This window comes from Galleria mellonella, unplaced genomic scaffold (assembly GCF_026898425.1).
Source record: "Galleria mellonella isolate WM207_F2 unplaced genomic scaffold, CSIRO_AGI_GalMel_v1 utg718, whole genome shotgun sequence".
Taxonomy (NCBI): Eukaryota; Metazoa; Arthropoda; class Insecta; order Lepidoptera; family Pyralidae; genus Galleria; species Galleria mellonella.
The window spans coordinates 225,778-251,797 of NW_026442143.1; the positions used below are offsets into that span (position 1 = coordinate 225,778).

Consider the following 26,020-nt stretch of genomic DNA (forward strand, 5'->3'; position numbering starts at 1 on the left):
TATGAGGTAATTTTTCAAAGTTATATCTTTTAGGCCAGTTTCAGGTGAATAATGAGAATTTAATTCACAAACGAGCAGTTGTTGAGGGAATTTGATTTATTCAGGGGTATTCAAAGGAAAGCGTTTAATCAAATGATGCGTACAATGCCGGCTTGTCAACAGGGGACCCATTTGTAACAACAGGGCCCTAATTAAGGAAGGAGACAGTGTGACTGGACGCAGAATTTATAAGCGATGTAATGGCAAGCCAGTGGGCTTCATATGTAATATATGTCGCTATTACGGTTTGAATTTTAGCACAGCAGCAATGTAGATTTATTTATGACTAGTATTAAATTAATATACGAAACGTGATATAAATAAAAAGTCACTGATACATGCTTCTTTTTAATTCTAAATACAGTATTACTAAATTTAAACGTGGCGGTATAATCTTATAAGCTTATATTTTTAATTGTTCCGGTGATAAAAAAACACCGTTAACAAACCAAATTAATGATTCAAATAGGTACACTGAGTAAAATAAGGGTATGTAAAGTATTAGGTCCACCTTAATAATAATAGTCGATAAAAGCCTTTGACGCAATACCCCATTAAGATAATTGTGAATATATATTCTTCATTATAGCTATTATTCGTTTATTTAATTTAAACTAGGAATGATTTACAGTTTTTCAATATGCTTATATAGGAAAGTATCACTTCAATAAAGAATACTGTAATAAAGATAAAACATAAAGCAACGTGATAAACATAATAATAATAACATAATATAAAAATGTATATTTTTAATTAGACATAAATATTCTATTGTCAGTGACTGACAAAAAGAAGAACAGCAAAAAGAAGAAAATATGTTTAGTTCTAAATAATGGTTCATTACCTACATGGCTTACGTTTTGGGAAACTGTAAGTGAAGTGAATAAGTTATTCGTAAATAAATAAATAAAATAAATAACATCATTGAGTAATATCAACGCAAGAGAAGGGGAGCTTGCTTGATAAATTCTTTTCTTTTTAATAGAACATCAAATAATTGTAATAATAAAATTATTACTACGTACTTTATCTACGACAGTGATAAATAAAGATAACAGAAGCCTGGAATTTTAATATTTTTCTCTTTACCGACATTAAGCAATACCTGATATAAAAAGTTTGTTTTCCGTCATCAATAAAGTTAGTAAAGGGTTAATTAGGCTCGAAGTTTTATAAATTCCTCTCACGGCTTCCCTGTAAGGGTATGTTTTTGTTTTTGATTTAAATTTAATTATTGAGAAGGACAGATAACATGAAAATGTATTTGATATAGGTACTTTCGTAAAATTAACACAACGATATTACCTCTATTTGGATATGTTTATATACCTACTATAATTATAGATATGGAACTTGCATACTACTTTTTAGATAAATGTTTTGAAAATTGTGTGGTACTTAACTAAACTTAACTAAACTAAACTTAAATTTTCCTGTAGTTAAAAAAAAAATAACTGAATTAAGAGTTGTACAGAGGTTCCAGTATTTTTTTTTTTAATATGAACTTGTTTACTTTGTAAAGTACACGTCACTATTTGATAGAAAATGTTATGAACAGAAGAGACTATAAAGATTTAAGTATCCCTCCTTAATCTTAAATGAAGTCTAAATCCCAGTAAAACAACTGGGCATCAACAACAATGTCATGCTGTGTGAAAGTTTTATTAAAGCACGCCCCAATATGTTACAAGGCAGATTGTTATCACCGTGAACTTTCAAAACACTCTTTACTGCTGAACCGAGAACTTGGGGTGTGATATTAAATTACTTCGTTTCATTTTTATAAATGTTTCACTCTCGCGAAGTTTGTCATTTGCCATTTCCATAGTATTTTCAGACTTAGTATTTGGGCATGTGTGTGTTGGTTTGCTCTTGCCGATTGGGTAGTTTCAAGTTTATTTTACTGGATTTGCAGTAATAACGAATTTGTTGTTGTTTTGGATATGATTTTAATATGTGAACAACTGAACTATATAAATTTTACAATATTTTGAATATATATGAAACGAAGAGATGACGGTATATAATGCAAGTAAATTATAACGAATGACGAGAATGTAGCTGCTGATTAGTAGGTCATCGCAATTTGCTTCACACTTCAGGATCCTTGCAGCAACCATAGATTATGCAGTAACACTTAGATTGACGGAGATATCTACTACAACTAAAAAAAAAAAAATATGAATTCTTTTTATATGAGTTCTATGAAAACTTCACTTTCATTACCTTGACATTATCGATTGATTAGGATAAAAAGTAATTTATGTTCTTTTCAAATATTACTTTTTGAATGCAATCTAACGAAGATTGATGTGACTTATTGATTAAAAAACAAAATTGCTTTAGAAATGTATAATATTACTAGCTTTTTTGCCGCTATTTCGTACTTGTGTATTTCAGAAATAGGAATATCAATGAATTAGACCACTTCTCGATAGCGTATCAAGATGAAATATATATCAGATTTTTAATTATACTTTTGATGTACTAGATTTTGCATGATTCTTGAAGAAATATATAGACAAACAGAAAAAATTCTAAAAATTATAGTTTGCTCTTATTAAGACCCTTCCTATATTTATTTATTTTAAATATTTCCCATGTATAGACAACATCTAGTTACAATTTCATTATATTAGTGAGATTATAAAATGTATTTATAAATGAATAAGCGATAAGCGTTATACTCGTAATGTAATAGATATCTACTCTCCTATATATGGAGTAGTATAAAGCAAAAAAAAAAGAACTTATTAAAGATACAATAATACAAAATGGCTTCAATTGTTTCTAAAATGTCTATTTATATACATCGAGTATATACTCTTTCAAAGGCTCTAATCATATTTACATATCTTGCAGCATCTACGTCAAAAACTCGTCTTACATACACGCTAGTTACGAAGACTATTGATTCCTCTTTCAAATGCACTCGCTCTATCTGATTTATAGGATAGTTTAGAAATCTTCTGGTATCTGCATCCTTCTATTTCCGCATATTATTATATATTTCCGCTATTGTATAACATATCTATTTTGTCACCCATTCACCTAACATTATTTCTATACGTTCGAAATAATATTATCATTTGACATTTTTACATTACTAATTTACATAGTAACACTCTAAGAGATTCTCTCTAATAAGTGTATGTATATAAATATAATAATGAGTAGGGATAATATTTATATTATTATATGTATTACATCTTCCATATTTAGAACTAACAAAATTTTTCATCGTGCCTCCCACCAAATTGTTTATAATTACTCCTCTCCATCCAAAGGTTGCCTGGAAGAGATCGCTCTTAGCGATAAGGTCGCCTATTGTTTTCTCATTGTGATTATTTCTTGTAATTATTTATATTTATAATAAGTTTACTATTGTAATCTTTTGGAGGAAACAATAAAGAGTATCTATCTATCTATCTATCTAATTTGCTCTTTCATTAGTATTATGAGCGATTATAAATATTTCCTCTGTTTTCCTTGTTTTTTTATATACCCAACTATCGCAACCATAAACGATGTGGTGATTGCACTTGTATACTTACTCGTATAACCAGTTATACTTTTGAGCAAAAATTTGGTTACTATCTAATTTTGCCATAATGACCGTCATTCTATTTCTATTATTCTTCTTTTCATTCGTACAAATAGAGTACTAATACAATAAAACGGAAGAGTTTGTTTATTTGAATACGCTTATATCTGGAAGCACAAATGGCATTTGAAAATGGTTTTTGAATTTGATAGCTCCTTTTTTGAGGAAAGTTATAGGCTATTAAACATTACAATATGATCATGCACGAAACCTTGGAATACACTTAGAGTATATTTTCCATCTTTTTTTTGAGTAATATAATAAGTAATGTCATATATAGATCGTGTAGGTCGAGATTTTTAATTCTATTTGTTCATTCAGTTTGTTAAAACTTATCATGAGTAATTATAGGTTAATTAATTACTTATTTTGACTTTAATGACCACTACAACCCCAAATAATGGGAATGGGTTCGGCGCAGTATTTTCCTTTCCGTTTAATTTGGTTCAGCCCTTACATGTGTGAACCATCTCTTAAATATCAATTAAAGAATAATTAATGTCCTTTTAGATACTTACAAGGAAACTATACATTACCGTGGAAAATAAATCAATTTGATGACCCAAAATTACTCTTAGTAACAAGTTTTATAATAATCAAAGTACTTTCATAACTCTTAACTTAAGCAATGCCGCTGAGACCCATAAGAAATAATATACGCAAATAATTTGGGATTTATTGAGTATCTATACTCAGTTTCGTAAAACAAATAATTCAAATATGGTAGAAGTTGAGAAGTCGTTTGATCGAAGTCCTTTATAAAGTTGATATTCACGTATTACCTTAGTTACAACGCCGCCGTTTGGAAATTAATACGTTTCGAATTTCGATTGAACAACTTTACGAGAAAGGAATTAATTTCATGAAACTAGCTTCAATACTGGAAAATGTATGAAGCCATAGTTGTATTAATATAGTATTAATATGCAAATAACAAATAATCATAATTATAATGACACTAGTATAGTTTATTCGTATGTAAGCGGAATACGAATTTAATTTCATAAAACTAATACATAATGGGATTTAAACGTGAAACTATTAATAAAATAAATGTCACAGATATACATATATAATAGATTTAGTTTCATGTCTCTAGTTTTGAAATGTAATCAGGCTTTATGGGAATCGGCTTGTGGGACTGTTTCCTTGTAGCAATTTATAGGGCAGGGGATAATGGGTACTATTCTACAGGACTAACAAGTGAAATGATAAATGACGATGATCGACTGGTTTTATCTTTATTGTTTATAATTAAAGACATCTCATTAGAATTCTCCATGAAACTGATTGAAATTCCTGGTTGATTTATAAGTGACAGAAATTAATGCGATCATTTAGGTACGTAATTAAAATATAAATATTTACCCTTAATGTTTAGATCAGGTTACACGTTGGGTTACATAGGCCGTTGTTACGAGCTGCCTAATGTAGCGATAGCATATCTTCGTTCTCTGGACAGAACTATTTTTTCTTTCTACCCGTTTATCACATTAGAATTATGTTCTTATTCTGAGAGTTCATTCAGAAAGCTTTATAAATTTACCGACTGCACTAGCGAGTAATATTCTTTTGCATTACGTATAGGGTCATAGAGTTTGAATTTACAACAAAAAGTTTTTTTTTTAATATATATTCTTTATTGCACTAAACATACAGAGATAATAACAAATTAGTAAGAAAGTAAGCAAAGGTGAACTTATTTCTAAAAGAGATTTCTTCTAGTCAACCAAACACAGTGGCATAGGTAGTAGTGAATGAGCAGTAATAGTGTTAAACAGACAATTAAACAACAATAATAATAAGTTTTCTGTTTCTTTATTTCAATTGCTTTCCTTATTTTCCTTGAGTTTAAATTGTGGTCAGCAAAAAGTATTTCTGTTAAAATAGTTGGTGTTGTCATATTGTGCCCTTTTCAAATAGCTGATCTGGCACCCTTGTTTGAGGAGGTGGCACGCTCCGTAGTGGTCAGCATATTTTATATTTAGCTAGATTTCCATGAACGCCTCACCGGGTGCGCGTCAATCAGACCCTCACAAGCCATTTTAGTAATCGATATACCGCTTACTATATTTAACATCTGTTTTTATACTTGACATATTTAGAAAACAGTTTTGCTAAATCTTTACATTCAAATAACAATACATAAAATAAACATCCAGAAAAAAAAGTTTCAATTCTTTCCTTTCATTTTTAAACGACCAATTAAAAAAAAAAGAATTTCCTAGTTAGTATGCTAAATATGCCAAGTACAAAAAAAAAACTATCGGTTTTTAACACCTTATATGCCCCTAACTATATTAAATACCTAATTAATATTTAGTTACACATATTACGATATGAATTATAAAATCTTTTGAATACATGTCGTAAATTATTTGTGACTTACTGTAATATTTATGCACATAGCATGTATAATATTGCTGTATTTAAAAATCTAGGATTCTGGAAATATGTTATGTTCCGTATTTTGTTATATTTTTTTTTCACTGCAGAATCAAAGCGTAGTTTGAAAATACATAGTTGGTAAAATTGCCTGCCATTTACAATTCCTTGTATTAATAATATTAATTTTTAATTACATATTCTCTAAAGAGAGTGATGTGTACATAGGATCATAGGATCGGTCTATTCCATTAATTCTATCGTGAAAATAGATTGGATGATCTACTAATTTATCATTAACTTGATGAATATGCAGGTATGTACTTGAGTAGATAGGTCTACTGTAGTTCGGGGAATGTCGGAATTAATAAGATTCCCAACCTAACATTGTATAGGTATTCTCAATATTTTAATTATAAAGAAGACATCATCCTTATTACGTATCAGAAATTATCAATTATTAATTTTCCTTTCTGCGAAATGCTTAGGTATCTATTATAATTATTTAATAAGACTATATTTTCTTGTATGATTAATGACGTACAGAGATTTGATCGACTGTTATCATTGTAGTGAATGTTAATATTAACGGAAATAACTTACTAGTTGTAATACTATATAGATACAAAAGTTTATGAAAATAGTTACTCTTCTACGTAAAAACTACACAACGGATTTAATAGAAATTCAGTACACGAATCATTTATCTCTTAATGCATAGCATATTTTAGACATTGATTCAATATATAAAATATATAATAATTGTCGCAATTCATGGGTACATGGTTACAGCTAGTCATATATAAATCACTGAAGCTCAATATTCATCGTTACTATTGTACTGTATTTTAGAAGTAGTATTATTCTATTTTCAAATATTTAAGAAAATATATAAATTTTAAATTAGTTGAATGTTTACCTTTTCTTTGTAGTATTAATTCTTTTTTAATTTCTTAAAATTTTTTGTTAGGCTTTTTTTTTATTTAATGTTACTATTGAAAAGTATATATACTAAAATAAAACTGATAAGATATTTTTGCCCGTACTTTTTGTGAATTAATTATATCGTAAGAGATTATAGGGATCCTCTGAAATCGGAGCTGTCTGTGGTTCTCTATCTACTTACAGTGTAGGTTTAAGAGAAATCCTTTTGCTGCAGTTTGTAATTATAAATTTACTTGTTTCCTTTATTTATGTAATCTTTGTAGCAATAAATACATTACTTCTTTATATATAGTTAGCATCATCATTATCATCATATCAGTCGTCGTATGTTCACTGCTGAACATAGGCTTCTCTCATAGATTTTGGGGTTTTGCTAAAAGTTGCCACGCTTGGCAAGCGGGTTCGCAACTGTAATTAGACTTTAATGACGTTTTACGAGGGACACTGTTGCTCATCCCTCGAATCTTAAGTTCCCTTAGTCGCGTCTTACGACATCTATGGGAAAGAAAGGGGTGACCCATTCTATACCGAGACTACACGGCGATTTATATATATTATTATTGATTAATAACTAATTAATTCTGAGTTCCATTGCTGGAATATGAGTTTATATTATATTTATAGTCATACTGTTTATAGGGCTCTAGGGATTAGTACGGCTATAGTTTATGGGATTATCCACAATCCGGATACTGCGGTTAACCACAACATACCTCTAACCGCTTATAGTTAAGCTTATTTATTCTTACGGCTTTAGAATTGAATCTTTTCTATTTTTTTTCTTGAGATAAATAACAATGCGGGATGGGAGTTAATCTTAAAAATGTTATTAGGCTGTCCTCATGACATAAGACAAAAATAAAAATTCGTATGTATTAATCTATTTTAGTCTACATCATGTCGGTTCCGGCATGAAATGGGCCACCCCTTCCTTTCCCGTTGGTGTCGTAAGAGGCGATTGAGGAAGCTTATGGTGGAGAGATGGGCAGCAGCGTCCCTCTTAAAACATCTGTAAAAGCCTAACTGCGGTGGCCAACTCGCCTGCCAAGCGTGGCAACTACTGACAAAACATCACTTATGGGGCAGGCTTATGTTCAGCAGTGGACAATTAATAGCTGAAATAATAATAATAAATAATAATCTATTTTAGGATATTGTCCAAAACTAATTCAAACTTGTCCAACCATTTATGCATGATTGGTTTTTTATGACATTTAATATTTTTTATAAATTTCACTATTATAATATAACTGAGATAGTATAATTTTAAGGAACGGGAGGTTAGTCTCTATTGCTATCAATACGCCAGCGTATACCGTTAGCGCAGGCGGGGTCACCATTCCATTATAATCCATTAAAAAAAAATAGCTAAAAGTTGCATAAAAAAACTGGCAGTGATAGTAATAATAATAATAAAACATTCAAAGGCCGCTATAAAAAAAATGACGTGGCTGATCTTATGCACAATAACTCTTGAGTGGTAAATAACATATCATTCGCTTAACTACCGAATTAAAAAAATATATATCTGACATATTTTTAGAGAACGGCCTGCCATTCTTAGAATTGCTTCAAGTATCTTGAAACCTGGACCTAGTAAACTATTAAGTGCGGTGATAGCTTTAGGCCAAATGGTAACTAGGTCGCTACTGTGAACACTGGCCATTCAGATTATTCTAGCAAAGATTCATAACCAGACAGAGAGGAATATCATATGACGCAGTTGAATTTAATAACGTATTGAATTTCGGATCGAATCGCATGTTGTCTATATTTGTAATATAACTACACTGGCTGTAATGTGCGGCATTGCCTATTGAATTAAGATAAAAATATTATTTTATGCATTGGTATAGGAAGAAACACTTGAAGAAAGTTATTTAGTGTATCATTGCCCACTTTGGTAATATAAAATAAAAAAAAATGTGATTTGCAAATTAGGTTGGCTTACAAAATTATAACTTTTCGAAAGTTATAATTTTGTAAGCCAACCTAATTTTGATTTTTGTTAATCAGATATGAATTGCATATTTATATATTACACTACTGTATTTGCCATCATTTTATGCCAAATTAGGTGTTCAGTGTGAGAGCTCTATCCGTGGTTGCATTTGTTAGTGTGTTGTACATAAATATTATACAAGATGTTATATATATTTAGTTTTTTTTTAATTTTATAACGACAACATTGTAAAAACACATCCACGTCGTCGCCCACATCCACGCGAGCATGTGATTTGTATAGTTGTTTATTACAATACGATTAAATTAAAGCGAAAATAATAAGAAAAAAAGATTTAATTTAAGATCTAAAAGTTATATAAAAATAGCTGCATAATGTTTGTACCCGATATATGGTGGCATTGGTGGTGTCTGCCCGTGGTAAGGACAGCAGTGCAAAGGGCAACAGCAGCGCACTCGACATGCGCCGCGGCCCCCCCATTTCTGCGCACCATTCGCGCCTGTACGCGCTCCCCTGGAAAAGAAATTACAATAATTATTTACTGTCATTTATTGTATGCATGGTATTGCAGGTATGTATTCATAGGCTATAGCAACTGCTTAATATAAGGTGGGTCGTATGCTTGTTTGTCACCTCAGTGGTATAAAAAAGTCTATTTCTTTATGTCACTGATTCAGGATAACCTAATGGCCTTGTGGATATGTTTACACTGTCCCGCCTGCCGCCTATCACGAGTGTCCTGACAGTAGCACATTATTTTTTATCATTGCTGTGATAAAGCCCTCGTTTATTTAGGAAGGGTCCGTCATAAGTCGTGGAGTTATGTAATGGTCAACAACCATCAGTGATAAAAAACTGCTTAGAAATTTGAAGAGGGACCATATGAAGTATACAAAGGCAAGTTCATATGTATCTACGTAATAGCCAATAACCATGTCATTATAGTTACATAAACACCCACAGCCATGCTATTTGATAATTCCAGCTTTTTGGGAAGTTCAAACTTGTTTTAACGAAAGTTATCAGGACAAGGGACCATATGAATTATGAAAAGGCACAAGTTAACGTCACGTGTTTCATGATTAATCGTTCCTTTCTTCATTTAGTTGTTAACAGACATCCATTTTATGCTAGTTCTTAGTAACCAATTCTATTAGTTGGACTCTCTTCACTTTGTTTTAAGTAGCAATACATGTATATGTAAAAAGTGTATATAATGTATATGTAAGGAAAGTTAGTGCAGTTAATAGCACGTAATAAATGAACTTAGTCTTCAGAAATAGTAACACATGAAGGATGATGGCTCATCGGGCGTATGAGTAATCAGCGGAGTCCATAGTGGTTACAGATGCGACTTTCATTACGTCATCTTTTTGCACTTCTTAAGCAAAAGATTTTTATAAGTATATTTTTAATTTCGTAGATTAAATACATTTTTTTTTATACAACTTAGAATGGCAAACAAGCTGACGGCCCACCTGATGGAAAGTGGTAACCGTCGCCTATAGACATGAGCAGTACCGTGGACACAACAGAGTATACTGTTTCGCCCATGATAACCCCCATGCGTTGCCATTCCTGAGGACTCAAGTGTTATTCCTCTGTACCCAGTAAATTCACGCTATATCCCACCCTTCAAACCGAAACACAGCCATGCAAACACAGTCGCTTCACGGTTGAATTACGAATGGGACAGAGGTACCCAAGCAATCGACTTTTGTACAAAGTCTCCCTCTGATATATGAAATCTTTGCTAATTTTGAACAAATTATGATATTTTTTTTTACAATCGTTGTTACCCTGTGTTTCTCCCATATTAATTTTGTACCTAGTGATTAAAGCGCATCCGTTTTCTTTGCAGAATAAAATCTATACCCTACTACACTACTACGCACGACTGATAAAAATCTCGTTTCTTATTGATTAATTTAAATTGTGATTAAGTATTCAAATATTAATTTTTGTATTGTTTTGTAAAATCTTTATTGTACATAATTTATATTGGATACATTAAAAGATTTAATATACAATGTTGGACTTATCCCATAAAGGGATCTCTTAAATTTAACTACCTTTAAGAAGCTTAAAGAAAACTGTATAATGTACAAGAGTAAAAACCGTATAGCTAAAGATAAACTAAATAATATATAATTAATTTTTATCATTATCGAATTTGTATTTATTTTTCTGGATAAAAATCTAATTGTTAGCTTTCCTAATAATAATTTGAACGGATTAAGTGCCGAGTTTTGTAATCAGCGTTTGTTATTACTGTAGAATTAATTGATTGGCGATTTATATTGATATACAAAGTTTTTGATAACTGAGACTTTCAAAAGACGGTAGTACCCGTAAACCGGCGTATGACAGCGTTTGTAAGAACTTTAATAATTAATATTTATTACGCAAGAATTGGTCTTGTTATTTTATAGGCTGACAACGAAATAATAGCAACATTTAATGTCAGTATTTATTTATAACAATGAAATTGTATTCTCTGATTAGATACTAAAGATATGGAATGCTTTAGTCTTGAGTTCAGTTATATTCATTTCACTTTCAGCGACAGCCGTCAAAGTTTTGCGATGGCAAATGGCAACGTTTGAATGGAGCTCTACCCACTTGGAATGCCGGCTTGTTTTACAACTTTGCCTTCATGGCATTGTTGCGTTTGTGTTTATAGTAATGGGCCAAACCTTAATAAATTAAAACTTTTTAATCTTTCTAAAACCTTTATATAAAAATATTAGCTGAGTTTCTGGAATGATATTATCCGTTTAAATTAAAAAATGAGTCATGGATCTGCGTGGTGGAAAATGTATAAATTTAATATCCTATAGTTTTTTTATATATATATATATATATATATATATATATATATATATATATATATATATATATATATATATATATATATATATATATATATATATATATATAATCTTTATATAAAAAATATTTTATAAAACAACCTAAAAATGAAATATATCCGTAGAGAAAATATAACATAGAAGCTGAAATTCGAAAATATTAGAGGCAAAATTATTTATTTAGTATATGTAATAATTTTCAGTAAAGAATCTTGTGAATTTCGTAGAATGCGCTCAGAGGTTTTCCGCTTTCGAATTGTTCTTGGAATACTCGTTGATTTAATTTGCTGTATTAATTATATTACATAATTACCAAGAAATACTAATAACAATATGAAAATATTGGTACAGTCAGAGAGAAGAGCTAATAAACTAAAAAAGGTAAGATAACAGGTGATGAGCGCGCTGTTAGGTTTTCAGGTCAGCGCTAGTGATGGGCGGGGTCGGCCTTTTTATTTATTCAAGTATTTTACAGCTACAAAAATAATCGAATCCAAACTTGGACAAGTACTCGGGTACTTATTCTACTATTCGAGTATTTAATAATAATCGAATCATTTTTGAAGGTTACTTTTAATAAAAATATTAATATTAAATAATTTAATAGTTTTTTTAATTGAATAGTTTAGAACAACTAAATAAATAATGAAATAGAAATATAAAAACTTACGATTAAGTCGTAACTAGTATTTAAATACCGCATGTACTCAAAACCTGTATCCGTACCATGTATCCGATTTCTATAGATTGAGTACTCGAGTACTTAGGTGTAACTAGGTGGTGTACTAGAGTCAGTCTGACTCGACATATTATTAGTCAGCACTGTAGCAAGAGTCACCAACATCAAATAATAAAGTTGTATATTTCCCAGCAATAGTTAGAAGTGCTGTGGCTGTAATTTTCTATGTAAGGTATATATTTGGGTACACTCCAACAATAGCAAACCTTTATTATAAGATAGAACCACTTGTTTGTGATTATAAGAATGTTGTTTATTTTGATATATTTTCATTAATTGTGAATAAATTTTTATGATACATTATTTAATTTTACCAGAGGAAGACTTTGTACAAAAGTCGTTTGCTTGGGTACCTCTATCCCATTTGTGTTTCAACTGTAAAGCAGTTGTGTTTACATGGCTGTGTTTCGGTTAGAAGGGTGGGATATGGCGTGATTTTACAGGGTACAGAGGAATAACACCTGAGTCCTCAGGAATGGCAACGCATGGGAGGTATCATGGGCGAAACAGTATACTCTGTTATGTCCATGGTATTGCTCATGTCTATAGGCGACGGTTACCACTTTCCATCAGGTGGGTTGTTAGCTGGTTTGCCATTCTAAGTTGTATAAAAAAAATTAATGTTATTTTGCAAAAATTTAAAAGAATTTAATGCGTGACTAAAGATAATTCGACAAGATAGATTTTTTAAAATGAAATCTTTAATTATGATTACGAGTATGCCATTTCATTGAACCTTGATGACGAACGGTGATTGAACCGTGCTGCTAAAGCAGCGTTTTCATTGTGTATAGGTTCTACTGTGCAAAACAGTTTTAGTAAACAGATAGTTTAGGAATAAAGTATAGTCATATTATTATATCACTATGTTAGATAATACTTTATTGAATATTGTGTTATATAATATAAATATCTAATAGCTAAGAGTTCCTGCCCTGTGCTGCTACTGACATAATGCTGTTCTATGAAAATGTGTTAAGTCGTGAATTTTGTAATGTTCTAAAGTAATTTACTTATTTCAATAACTTTAATGACCAGATAACATTCTCTATCAGTCAACTTTTAGGATAAGTAATATGTAAATTACCAACACGGTATTTTTTCGTTAATATAAGTAATTGTTGTTTATTGATTTGGATTACTTTATTTAAACTACTATTATATAAATAGCTAATGATATAAGTTGATTGTTGAAATAGTCATTATAATAGTAAATACTTAAATAAAATCAATTTTTGAGTTTTTATTCCGGTACCTGAGTTTATAAGATTCAATTATTTATATACCTACTTATAACAGGATCCTGACAGCGTCTTTACGCGCTTAGGTAATATTGTTGAGACATCTAGTCCTGGGATAACTGCATTTGTTCGAGACAAAGTTACAAGCGCTCTCAGAATGTTAATTAAGTATACTCTTTGTACTCGTGCATCTTCTTGTTTATTTAAAATGAAATATAATGTACTTAGTTTACATAAAATAATTTTCAGCATATAATATATCCATTAAAAGAAAAGTAAAACAAAGAATTATATGTTCCTCCGCAAAAAAGACGACTTCTATCGTGATAAAATAAATAAGGGTACAAGACGAGAATAAATCCTATTGAGTGCAAAAAGAATTCTCATTTATTAAGAAATGATGACCTTCATCTCATGGAAAACATAGAAAAAAAATAAGGGGACATGCTTCTTTTTAAGTCGTAATTATAAAGCTTTCTATTTGAAGACTTACGATTTCCATTTGTGAAATAAAATATTTTCAATCTATTCTTTCCAAATATCTCTTCTCTTTGTTCAATGATATTTTTGTTTTTTAAATATAGAGTAATGATATAATGATTATTTGTTAATATTAATTTTCTTACGATTACAGTCATTGTTTTTATTTAATACTAGCGATTCGTCGTAGTTCGTAGTCGTAGATTGTTGGATGGTTGTTGATTTACCTTTCTAAATTAATATTTATAAGTTACATTATTGTAAATTTCCTAGGAATCTATATTTTTCTTGAAAATGATATATACTCGCAGACAATATTCAAAGAATTTTTAATATAAGTTGAGCGGTTTTTGAGTTTATCCATTATAAACAAAGAAACATATAATCTTTTCTCTTAATAATATTTGTATAGATACTGTTTTTTTTATGGAGTAGAATATACACATTTATTGATTTATTTATTCAACAGAATTGAATAATGTTTGACCTTAAATAAAAACTTGGGCATGATTTTGCGTCCACAAACTGCGAGAACAATATTTTTTCAGCAAATTGCCTGTCTAAGCAAGTGAAAGCCTGTCAAAGCGTACCCTACTCACCACCTACGGGATGGCGAGCAGAGACAAACTTATTTTTCTTTTTTCTTGCATTGTCACTAACTGTTTATAAATATATTATGAGACTTTGATCTGATTATATAATAATATAATCTGGAACGTTTTGTTAGGAGTTTTGGTAATATAATATCAATACGTATATTTATTTAACTTCCATACGTCATATTCCAATTTTATTTTCCGAAATTTATATCGTCATATTAAAATTACGGGAAGACGTAGAACAAATAATTAATTTATATGAAAGCCCCACTGATGGGCACGGGTTTCTTTTGGTTAGAGGAGATTGTAGACTACTATTATTGCATTGGTCTTGCAGTTTATACATAGTTATTGTTTATTATTTCTCCCAAAAGATTACAATAGTAATCATTTGCTAACTTGCAACTTATAGCTAAAACCGCTCTCTTTAAGGCAACCTTTGGATTGAGAGGAGTAATTATGAACAGTTTGATTGGAGGTCCTATAAAATTCTGTTTAATATATTATTAGATTCCATCAATGAGATATTGACTGACAAAAATGGCTACAGAACCCTATACAGCATGTTCGATGTCCAAACTTTGATCTTATCCCATAGAATCGGCTCATTATTATACAAAAATTAACTGTTAATGACTTTAAATAAGGAATTGGTGATCTAAACTGAATAAGATAAATAGGGTCAAAGTATCTATTGGTAAATAATAGTACCTAATACTCGTAAATAGGATGTTTTCTTTTCAGCACTCAAGATCCATGCAATACATAGGTACGTAAAAATAAGGTTACCGGTATTGCTGTCTCTTTCTATCACGTATCTGTAGTAGCAAAAACGCATTTATGGTTAACAGAAATTAATATCTTCGTCGAAAACCGGATAATTAAGATTGAACTTCACTTTACATGTTGGTTTGAACATACAATTATATTTACGCTTTATTAATTCATTAAATAGCTATCGCTTGATTCATTTACCACTTGTCTAAATGTTTGTTCTCCTGAAGGTAGGCAAAACAGTTAATAAAACCTATCAATTTAACAGATTTGATCTTTCAACTACTCAGACCAAGTGTGTTACGTCACGTAATCAATAATGTTAGGTTGCAAATATTTTAAACATTTCTATCTTAACAGCCCCTAATGTAGATTTACTTATACACTTTAAAATAATTTCAAATTGTAGGAAAATGATCTCCGTTTTGAATCTAGGACGATGCTTTGGACTAATTTGCTGAAATAGTTCTAGGCGTAAGCGTAGACAGAATGGGCACAGATCCAAAAATTTTACAATTTGCCAAATGTTGTCCCAGAGAGAAACGGCACACGATCTTGTACCTTAGTACTTTAACAAATATTTTAGCAAGTAGTTTCCATAGATATAATTGATGACCGTTTCAGATGAATGGTGAAAGCCATTCCGACGTATTGACTGCAAAGATCGTAAATTTGAATCTGATCTTCAAAATCTTTAAAAGGGGGTTAAAGAGGTTTCTTCAGGGTCGGCAACACGCGCGTAATACCTCTGGTGTTGCAGGCGTTCATAGGCTATGGTAACCGTTTACCATCAGGTGGGCCGTATGCTTGTTTGCCACCTCAGTGGTATAAAAAAAAAAGATCGTAAATTTGAATCTGATTGATGGCAAACTTTGTATGACATTTTAAATTTACTCCGATGATGAAAAACACCATTAGCAAACTTTAAAATACGCAGCATTATCTAATAGATATATATTATGTAAATAAAGAAAACAAATGTAGCATTGTTAGTTTGAAACACATAATATATAAACTTACATTTTTCGTGTGTTTCTAGCTATTCTATATTTTTCCGAAGCAAACAACGTCAGAAGACTAGTGTCAGTCATTCAAGAATTTCATAAAACGATCCAACGACGGTACTACGTTGTTGTAGTAAATGGGATCTGGGAATAGCTAACGCGATTTGGATATTTTTTTTACATTATTCCCTCGTCTTCTAGATGTTGCCGCATTTTACAGATTTGGGGGAAAACAGGCAAGGCTGATGTACCTTCCTACCTGCTTTTATTTCATTTTGAAGCGATTCCCAACAGAAGGAAATTTTCAATACGTTTGTATTTTTTGTAATGTTACGTCAACGTTGTATTACGCGATTACGTTATCAATTGTGAGCCGATTTTGATAAATCTTTTTGGAGTCTATTGGGTTTGGTTGGATTTACTTCTTTATTCATCTTGAATTATTTTTGATGACTTCTTAAGTTACCGTTTTTATTTTTGGAGATGAGAGTTGCTTATTGCAAACTAAAATCTAGTCACTATTGTGATTAGTTGTTAATTCTAACATTTTGTTTAATTCTACTACATTAGTACGTGTGTGGCTGCCGAAACTCAAGGATTGACTACTACTATTATTATCAGAAGTTCTACAAGCTTCCATATTAACTATCTCCAACCGCTACCTAAAATTATTTATTTCTACTAAAATCTATTTGCATCTACGAAACGCCTTGTCGATCATATGTCATGTACAAGTATAATATATATTTACGACATTTCACGACTACAATTATCACCAAACGTGATGAATTCGTTTTTTTTTTTGCGAAGCAAAATGTATTACATATTTTAAAAATTGGTATTGAGGATTTGTAGGGCGCATATATATTATTAATAATTGTAATCAGTGCTAAAAATTAAACACCAGCTCTATGAACTTTCTAATGACAACATCTTTATTTTTTTGTCATCTATATACTAAACATTTATAAATAGCCAGTACGAAATCTAACATCCTATGTCTCTTATTAGATATTTTACATGTAAAAAGAAACAATTCCTTTTCTGTAATCTACTTTAAACGCTTTAAAAACAGAATTAAATTTACGAATTTGTTAGGTATTAGTTCTAATCTTTGAGTTTGTTTCCTCAACAATTGTTGTAATATATTTAACAAATTGATTTTTAAATAGATTAACTTAATTCTGTAACACAAAAAATATCATTTGAATTGAGAATTTCCTTCATTCAGAAATTGTATACAAATAATCAATCGTGAGCGACGCTGCGGGTAACAAAAAGTTCATACTTTTTTACTACCTTTTCCCTTTAACAGTGTTCATAGCGACACTTTACCTCTCTTTCTAAAATAATTAAACGACTTAATAAAAGTCCTCTTGACTTGAATAATTTATTTAGCTCGTTAAATTAAATAAAGGAAAAACGAAAGTGGATGTAGTGGGTGGAACTTAGCCTAGACGAGACCGCTTCCATAAAATTGTTATTTAAACGTTCCACTACTAAAGGTCAATGATATTTAAGCCCACGCTTCTTTTAAGCAGTAAATAGTTGTATTTAGTATTAAATCACACTAATTCGTAAAATAACTTCAGTAATGGATTCTATGCCAAATTGCCGATTCTGTTATTATCTGTTGTAATTCTTTACTACCTTTACTAGTAGGTAATAAGCATAGGTGTAATAGTCAATAATATATAGGAAACAATATACGCTTAGTAAGCGTTTACGACTTGCGCAGATGAAGGATACATTTTTCCCGAACAAAATTTCCATTTTAAATCCGACTACAGAGATAGATTTTAATAAATCGATAAACAATTGACATCTCAAAACAAAATAGGACTTGTTCCGTCGAAGAACTAATTTCCATTAAATATATTTGTTATACAGCAAACTGTCAGTTCTTCGTTCAGTTGGAAAATTGTAACCACTGTCTATACTATAAGTAATGCCATCAGCATCACTTCCCCCGTCTGTAACTCATTTATACATCTTTAATCCACTCACGGAAGTCAATGCACTACGGTTTATACTGAATACTTACCCGCTAGGTATATAAATTTATTTGGTTTCGTAAATTTGGAATATCTACAGTATTCGCCTCTTCACATGTTTGGTGAAGTATTAATAATTAAAAAAAAGTTAACATCACTAACAATAAATTGTGCCGATCCACATTGGATATCAAAATTTGGATGTTATGACTTCTATACTCGTATTATATTATCTTACCTACGAGTATTACACATATAAAGATAAATGAAAAAAAAATTCTTTATTCATAATTGATGAAGATCTTGCGTGATCTTGTTGGTAATTTGTCAAAAAAGAGACGGAATTATTAAAAAGATGTACTTGAATAACAAATAAATCAAATATCTTAATTATAAACGAGTGAATTGGGCGAACAAAAAAAGTGATTGATTGGGTAAGAGAGTATTAAATTCATTTTGGAGATAGCCACGAATCGTTTATTGGAAATGACGAAGCCACCGCGGAAGTCTATTTCCTGTTGCTGGAAAACTTAAACAATTTATAGAACTTCAATCTCTTTTGAGCAGCGCTGGCAAAATTAAATAGTTTTTCCATCTATGTCTCTGAGTTGTTCGATGTTAATATATCACTTTGTATTTGTATATATTTACATTGTTCTATTTTTCTAAACAATTAATTCGCAATATGTTTAGTATAAAACAATATAATGTGCGTGTAATTCCGTTTCCACATAGGTATGTTAAGTAGTTAATATGACAATTTTACTATATCATACATAATATTTAGCATGATATGATTCTGTTCGATATATTTAAAAACTAAAACTAATATAAGATGACAGCTATGTGCCATTACTAATATTATATATATGAAAGTGAGTTTGTACCTACCATCTTACCTCTCGGCGTCTTGACAAATAGACTAATCGTAATAAAATTGGGAACAGTATAAACGTACTATTTAGGATAAAGAAGGATATAAGCTTTTATTCACGCGGCCAATCAATATATATTATCTCAGTTATAAATAAAAGCTAGTAATAAATATTTCCATTCGTGAATTTGGTGTCAGAAGCGACAATGAACATATATTCTGCTAGAAACCAAAAAATAAATAATAAGGTAATAGTTATATACACCGGGAATTCATTACCAGTGTAAATAATAGTTTGATTACGTATTTATTTGTACTTCATTTAAGACTTTAATAATACATAAAGAAATATGATATTGGAAAGCAAAAGTACAAAGGCGACGTTAACTCTGTAAGACTTTTCTTCTAGCAAACCCAATGTGGAAAAGAGCATCAATGTTAGCGGTTAAATCGGTGTACAATACTGTAATAATTTTCTAACAAAAGACACACTTAATAAATAGCTAATTATATTATATTTAATTATATGTATATACATAAGTTATAAATTAAATGTCAGAACATTTTTTTTTTCACTATTATAACTAAAGAGATGGTAAACAAATATCACCCACCCTATGATAATAATGTTAGTGTAAGCATAGTTGATTGATGATAGAAATACGAGTACTAGGTGAAGGATACTACTACAAATTACACATGTTTAAATCATTTAATAGTTATTACGTTACCTCAATAGAAAACCCTTTCTCTATATCTATATATATTTATACCTACCCCTTTTATCCATCAGACAAAGCAACATATTCGGGTAGAACCAAAAACCTTTGCATTCTACGCAACTTCATATAATAGAGGGTTCAACGCTGTATTTCGCTATTCCCCTAACCAATTTTGATATAACATACTCGTACATTTATGCATATTTTCACTACATTCCATTTAACACCCAACAAATTATTTACGGACTATTTAAACAGCAAGAATTTGAATTTATAAACAAAATATCTTTGCTATTGAATTCTATGCTTAAAATTTTTGTTTTGGAGTCATTCGTGAGAAACTTTGTATCAGTTTAATAGGCTGCATTCATTTTATATGGTTTTGGAAATTGTTTTTTTTTTTTTTTTATATAGTAATTAAATTATAATGTAGTGTATTATATTTAGATATATGTGTGATAACAGAGTTATAAACAATTAATGGTATTATTTGCACTCACATGTATTACTAACAAAATATAGGCCTTAGTTTGAAATAATAATTGTTATTATATCTTGTACGATATTTATGTATTATAAAAAGATTGTTTATAATATAAAATAAATAGACAGCAAATATAACTAAATATCTTGGAAGTAGGTACAAAATAATAAGAATATATACAGTATTGAGATCTTAATCGTTAAAAGAAGATAAAGTCAAATTAGGTTAAGTGGTTGAGTGTTATAAAACCATTACGAAGATTAAAATACCCTGTTAAAATAGATAAGGAAAAATTCGAAATGTCCTGTCATGTCGACAATGCGTACTGACTGATGACTCTTTTGCTGAAAATATAGATAAAATAATTTCAATTCATAACTGAAGTTATATTACAGTTATAAGATTATAATTCCACGACAAATGTAACAAATTAACAAGTTTAATAAAAAAAAATTGATTATATGTACATAATACCGTAGTCATAGCATTTTCCCAACCGTATGCATTACAGTATGGTGCGGGTGACAGGTTACTAAAACTATATGAAAAAAGTAACTTAAACTGTAAATTAAAGTTTTAACAATTGAAGATTTAAAATTTCGGGAAATGAATCAAAGATACCTATTTATGTATTTTCATATGTTTGATTTCATTGCAGACAGGTTATAAAAACCATACGAAAAAGGGACTTAAACTGTAACTTAAAGATTTAACAGTCAATTATATGAAAGTACTAATTATAAATATTAAATTTACTATAACTGCAATAATATTATTCAATACAGTTAAAACTGTAGATAGTAGCAACATATTCGTTATCTGTAACATACAATAAAATACTATGCGCGCAGAATAAGGGTAGGTATAAAGTAATATCAAATGTTTCGCAGTTCGAAGTTATGTAAACTACATTATCCATATCGGAGTGAAGAATGATATCATTATGAAGAATCAGAGAAAAAGTAATGGCCCAGATGGAGCCAACTAAATTAGGTCAGGATCGGAACGCTCCGACGAAACCCTTCGATTTAATAGATCAAGGCGTATATTGACAAAAGATATGTAAAAATTTATTAAACAGTACAACTTCAAGAAAGAAATCCAAGAATAATAATTACCTATATTTGTTTATGAACTTATCATAACATGATAAGTTCAATAAATAAATATAATAAATAAATAACAGAACATACCTAGATTGTGTAAAAGGAAGACTTAACACCATAAAATGTTATCTACCAGTACATCGTAGACAGGAATAATAGAAAATATAATTGACGGTGCAAAGTTATAAGCAAATATTTATACGTGTTGTACAGGTATGTAATGTAACATTACTATAGTTTTATCATTATAGCAGGTACATCTCATATTTAATCCATTAGTAGTAAGCTAATAACAATGTACGTATTATATATACTTTATCTATTGCGGTGGGTTGGACCAACAATATCCATTAGGGTTTTCTTTTATGAACAAGTTAATTTAATTAATGTAAATATCATGTAAGTGCCTTTCGAAGCTACCTATAGAAATTAATGAAAAAGTTGGCAACAAAATTAGGTCACACAATGACTCGACGTGGTCAGATTTTCTTCAAAAGAATAGCAGTCCCCTTTTAGTTTCTTAAATAAAAGTTTGTACATTTGAACTTAGCAACTTTCTTTGAGTAACGTAATATGAATAAAATATGCCTACAGATATATTACAATGTATATTTTATTAATTTCTACTTAAATTTAAATAATTTAAAATTTTGCTTATCTGAACAATGTTTAACAAAACTGATTAAATATTTTTTTATTTGTAATTTTATGTGTCAAATTCTACAAACTATAAAATTAAATTTATTACTTTAAATACCTTCTTTTTTTAATAAGACAGATTTTTTTAATGCAATATTAACCAGATTAACTTACATGTACTTCGAGACTATCTGGAACCGTTAGACATGAATTGAAAGTCGAGCTTGCGCGACTAAGATACACCTAGGTTTATACGGTAATTATTGCATTAAAATATAATGTGCACTCTCTAAACTTTGTATAATAAAAAAGAGCTTCTTTTATTTAAATATAAACAGATTTTGCTGACAATTTGGACATCCTTTTTTAGATATCTGTATTTTTATATTTGATATATGTAGGTATTATAGACCCTTTTATGGTACTCTGTTAGTTTTAAAATATAGTTACGTGAGGTTGATTTTTATTGTTCCGGTCACACAGAGGTTATTTTTGTTAGTCATTTAAACACATATTGTACACCTGTCTATCATAAGATTAACTTTTTTTTATGATAAGCCGGTAACAAAATAAAGTATAGAAGCAGGATATGACAGCATAAGTCTATGATACTTTTAAAGTTTAGTAACACTATATGAATTAAAACATTAGCAGATCGTATAATGTATTCATTTAGATAGTCATCAACAGCCTTGACAAACGGAAGAACGTTAAATTATGCGCCAGTCTATCTGGTAACATAATATATTCCTCATGCAACACGTCTGTTTGTCCTTATTAGAATTACTTGGTGAATTTATTACCAAGTAGAATACTCTTTGAATCCTTTGCGCATTTTCTCTTTCCAAACACAAATGACAGTAAATTTCTGTTCTGTACTCTACAGAGGAATAACACCTACGTCCTCAGGAATGGCAACGCATGGGGGGGTATTATGGGCGAAACAGTGTACTCTGTTATGTCCATGGTACTGCTCATGTCTATAGGCGACGGTTACCACTTTACATCAGGTGGGCCGTCAGCTTGTTTGCCATTCTAAGTTTAATAAAAATAAAACAAACGGCTAGATGAATGATACAAGTCAAACAACAGTTAAACACGCTATGTTAGTAGATAGTAGTTAATAAAAGAGGCTCAAAATTTTATATCGTTTTTCGACTCATAGTGATGTTTGGTGAAAAATTTTAATTTCGCTGGAAGAATAGTTCCATGAAATTGCAAAACAAGTTCTAATTTAGCTCTTTTCTAAAAATTGCTACTAGCTCAATATATTTAACAATAGTAATAGAAATAACATTTCCTTAATAATCTTATTTTTAGTTGGACGCCAAAAAAAGTTTATATTTTATTTTACGTAAGTATTTTTTCTGTTTAGGATATAATAAATAGACTTTATTAGGATTTGTCAGATTTTTAACTAAAGGAACAGTATTTGTGTCTTAAGATGGTTAGTACACAACAGTTTAGATAATTTGTCATATATATATATATATGTGTATATATATAATCTATATATATATATATATATATATATATGGATGATAATAATTCATCTGAGTATAAGAAATACTCGATTGGCAACACCGGTAGTGCTGTGAGGGATATTGCCTCGCTACCTTGTGCTTGAGTATTCTGCTCTGGTTTAAAGCACATTCAGAATAATTGCTCGAATCTGAGTTTAGCCTCCATTTATATCATGTGTGATTTCTTATTACACACGATATCTTTGTTTGATCCAGTTAATGTATTATGGTTTATTTATTTTCCCCGAAATTGTTTGGAACTTTGTTTTATTTCTCCTGTAATAAAAGAGGAAACCTTTCAATTTCATAACGGTGGTGTACTCCGTAATATATTATTGTAATCACCAAGTTTGCTTGGTAGTCTCTATGATATATTTATAAGAAAAATTGTTTCGTCAAGCAGATATTTCGCAATATAATATGAAAACTCCGCCTCAAGAATTCTATATCGAAATTTTGTAACAAAAGCAAACGAATTGCTTCCTCGAGACACGAGTCGGATGATATAAAAAATGATTATCTATTCAATCTCATTGAGGTATTTGTTACCAACATCATCATATCAGCCTTTCATCAGCATTAGCAGCCATCATTATCGTCCACTACTGAAAATAAGCCTTCTCCATGGGAGATTTACCATTAGTTGCCACGCTTGGCAGGCGGATTGGCAAACGCAGTTAGGCTTTAGAGAAGTTTTACAAGGGGCGCTGCTGCCCATCCCTCGCCCTCCATTAGTCGCCTCTTAAGACACTCACGGGAAAGGAAGGGGTGGCCTATTCCGGGACCACGCGGCCAATAGTTACAGAGTAATAAACATACAAGGACGTAAATGTTTAAACAACTTTGCAAAAACAAATCCTATTAATCTGATAAATGTGAAAGTTTGTAACTATGAATGGATGGCTGTTTATTACTCTTTAACGATAAAAAACTATCTATTGAACGGATTTGTAGGAAATTTAGTACACGGGTAGGTTATATCCTAACTTAGCACATAGGATACTTTATGTACTCGTATTGATTCAAGTGAGTGAAGGCATGATACATAACTGGTAAAAGTCTAAAAAGTCAATTTTTTCTTATTGTCATAAACTATCCTATCACTCAAGTTGAAACAAAGACTACTTACATACGTATATTTGCAAATTTCATTAAAAACGATTAAGCAGTTTCAGAGATTAGCGTGAACAAACACAGTATCATGGAATTTTTGTAAAAAAATATTTTGCTTATTTAACTGTACATAACATAGGCACATATAGCGGACATAACACCTGATGGCGTTCTCTAACAGTCAAACAGAGCTGTTTGGGGGGGAAAGGGATTGTTAGTAATGGAGACTAAAAATCCCATTGCTAGCAATATACCCAACCAGGTCGACCTCCTCGTGGTTCCCCCTGGAAACTATCATGGTTAATTCCTGATGAATTCATCATGATGGGCTGACTGGCCTGGTTTTCATTTTCATCGATCACCGATTCACTGGTGCTCCGCCAGCGTATCTCGTTAGCGCAGGCGGGGTTATCATTCCATTTTCATCAATCAAAAAAAACAGAGATGTATATATATGTATGTATGCATACATAAATATATAGGAAAGGTTTTCATATAAATATGTATACTTTTTCAATATATAATTATCAAGAATCGATTATTTTCCTACTACTGGCAATGATAAGATAACAGTATAATTGATGCGGAGTAAAGGCTAAACGCTAACTACAACATAAACAATACTGTAAGAATCACTGTGCATAATGCAATTTTTTATTGACTTATAATACGTTGAAAAAATATATTTTAATTTTTTTTATCAATATTGATTAATTTATTAGTTATTATAATAATTAGTTTCTGAAATTTAAGTGATTTCGTATTGCCTGGTAATTTAGATGTTGACAATTTATTTTATGTGGACAAGGAAATTTTGCTTTTCAACAAGCAACTTTTTTTTTCTACAAAAAGTCAATTCAATAAAGCATTTTCAGTTATCACAAAATTAATACTGGTCAGTATAAAAAATAAAACCTATACA

At 30.3% G+C, this 26,020-nt stretch overlaps 1 protein-coding gene across 2 annotated transcripts in view; it reads right to left on the reverse strand.

Annotated features, from left to right (window-relative positions):
- LOC113515975 (probable G-protein coupled receptor CG31760) overlaps positions 1 to 26,020 on the reverse strand; it is a 56,842-nt gene that overhangs the window by 17,540 nt on the left and 13,282 nt on the right. For both annotated transcript variants that reach the window (XM_026900286.3, XM_031908765.2), the window contains exon 2: positions 9,321 to 9,449. In XM_026900286.3, the coding sequence (XP_026756087.2) occupies positions 9,321 to 9,416 (96 nt within the window). In that variant the 5' untranslated portion in view covers positions 9,417 to 9,449. The remainder of the gene's footprint in view (positions 1 to 9,320; positions 9,450 to 26,020) is intronic.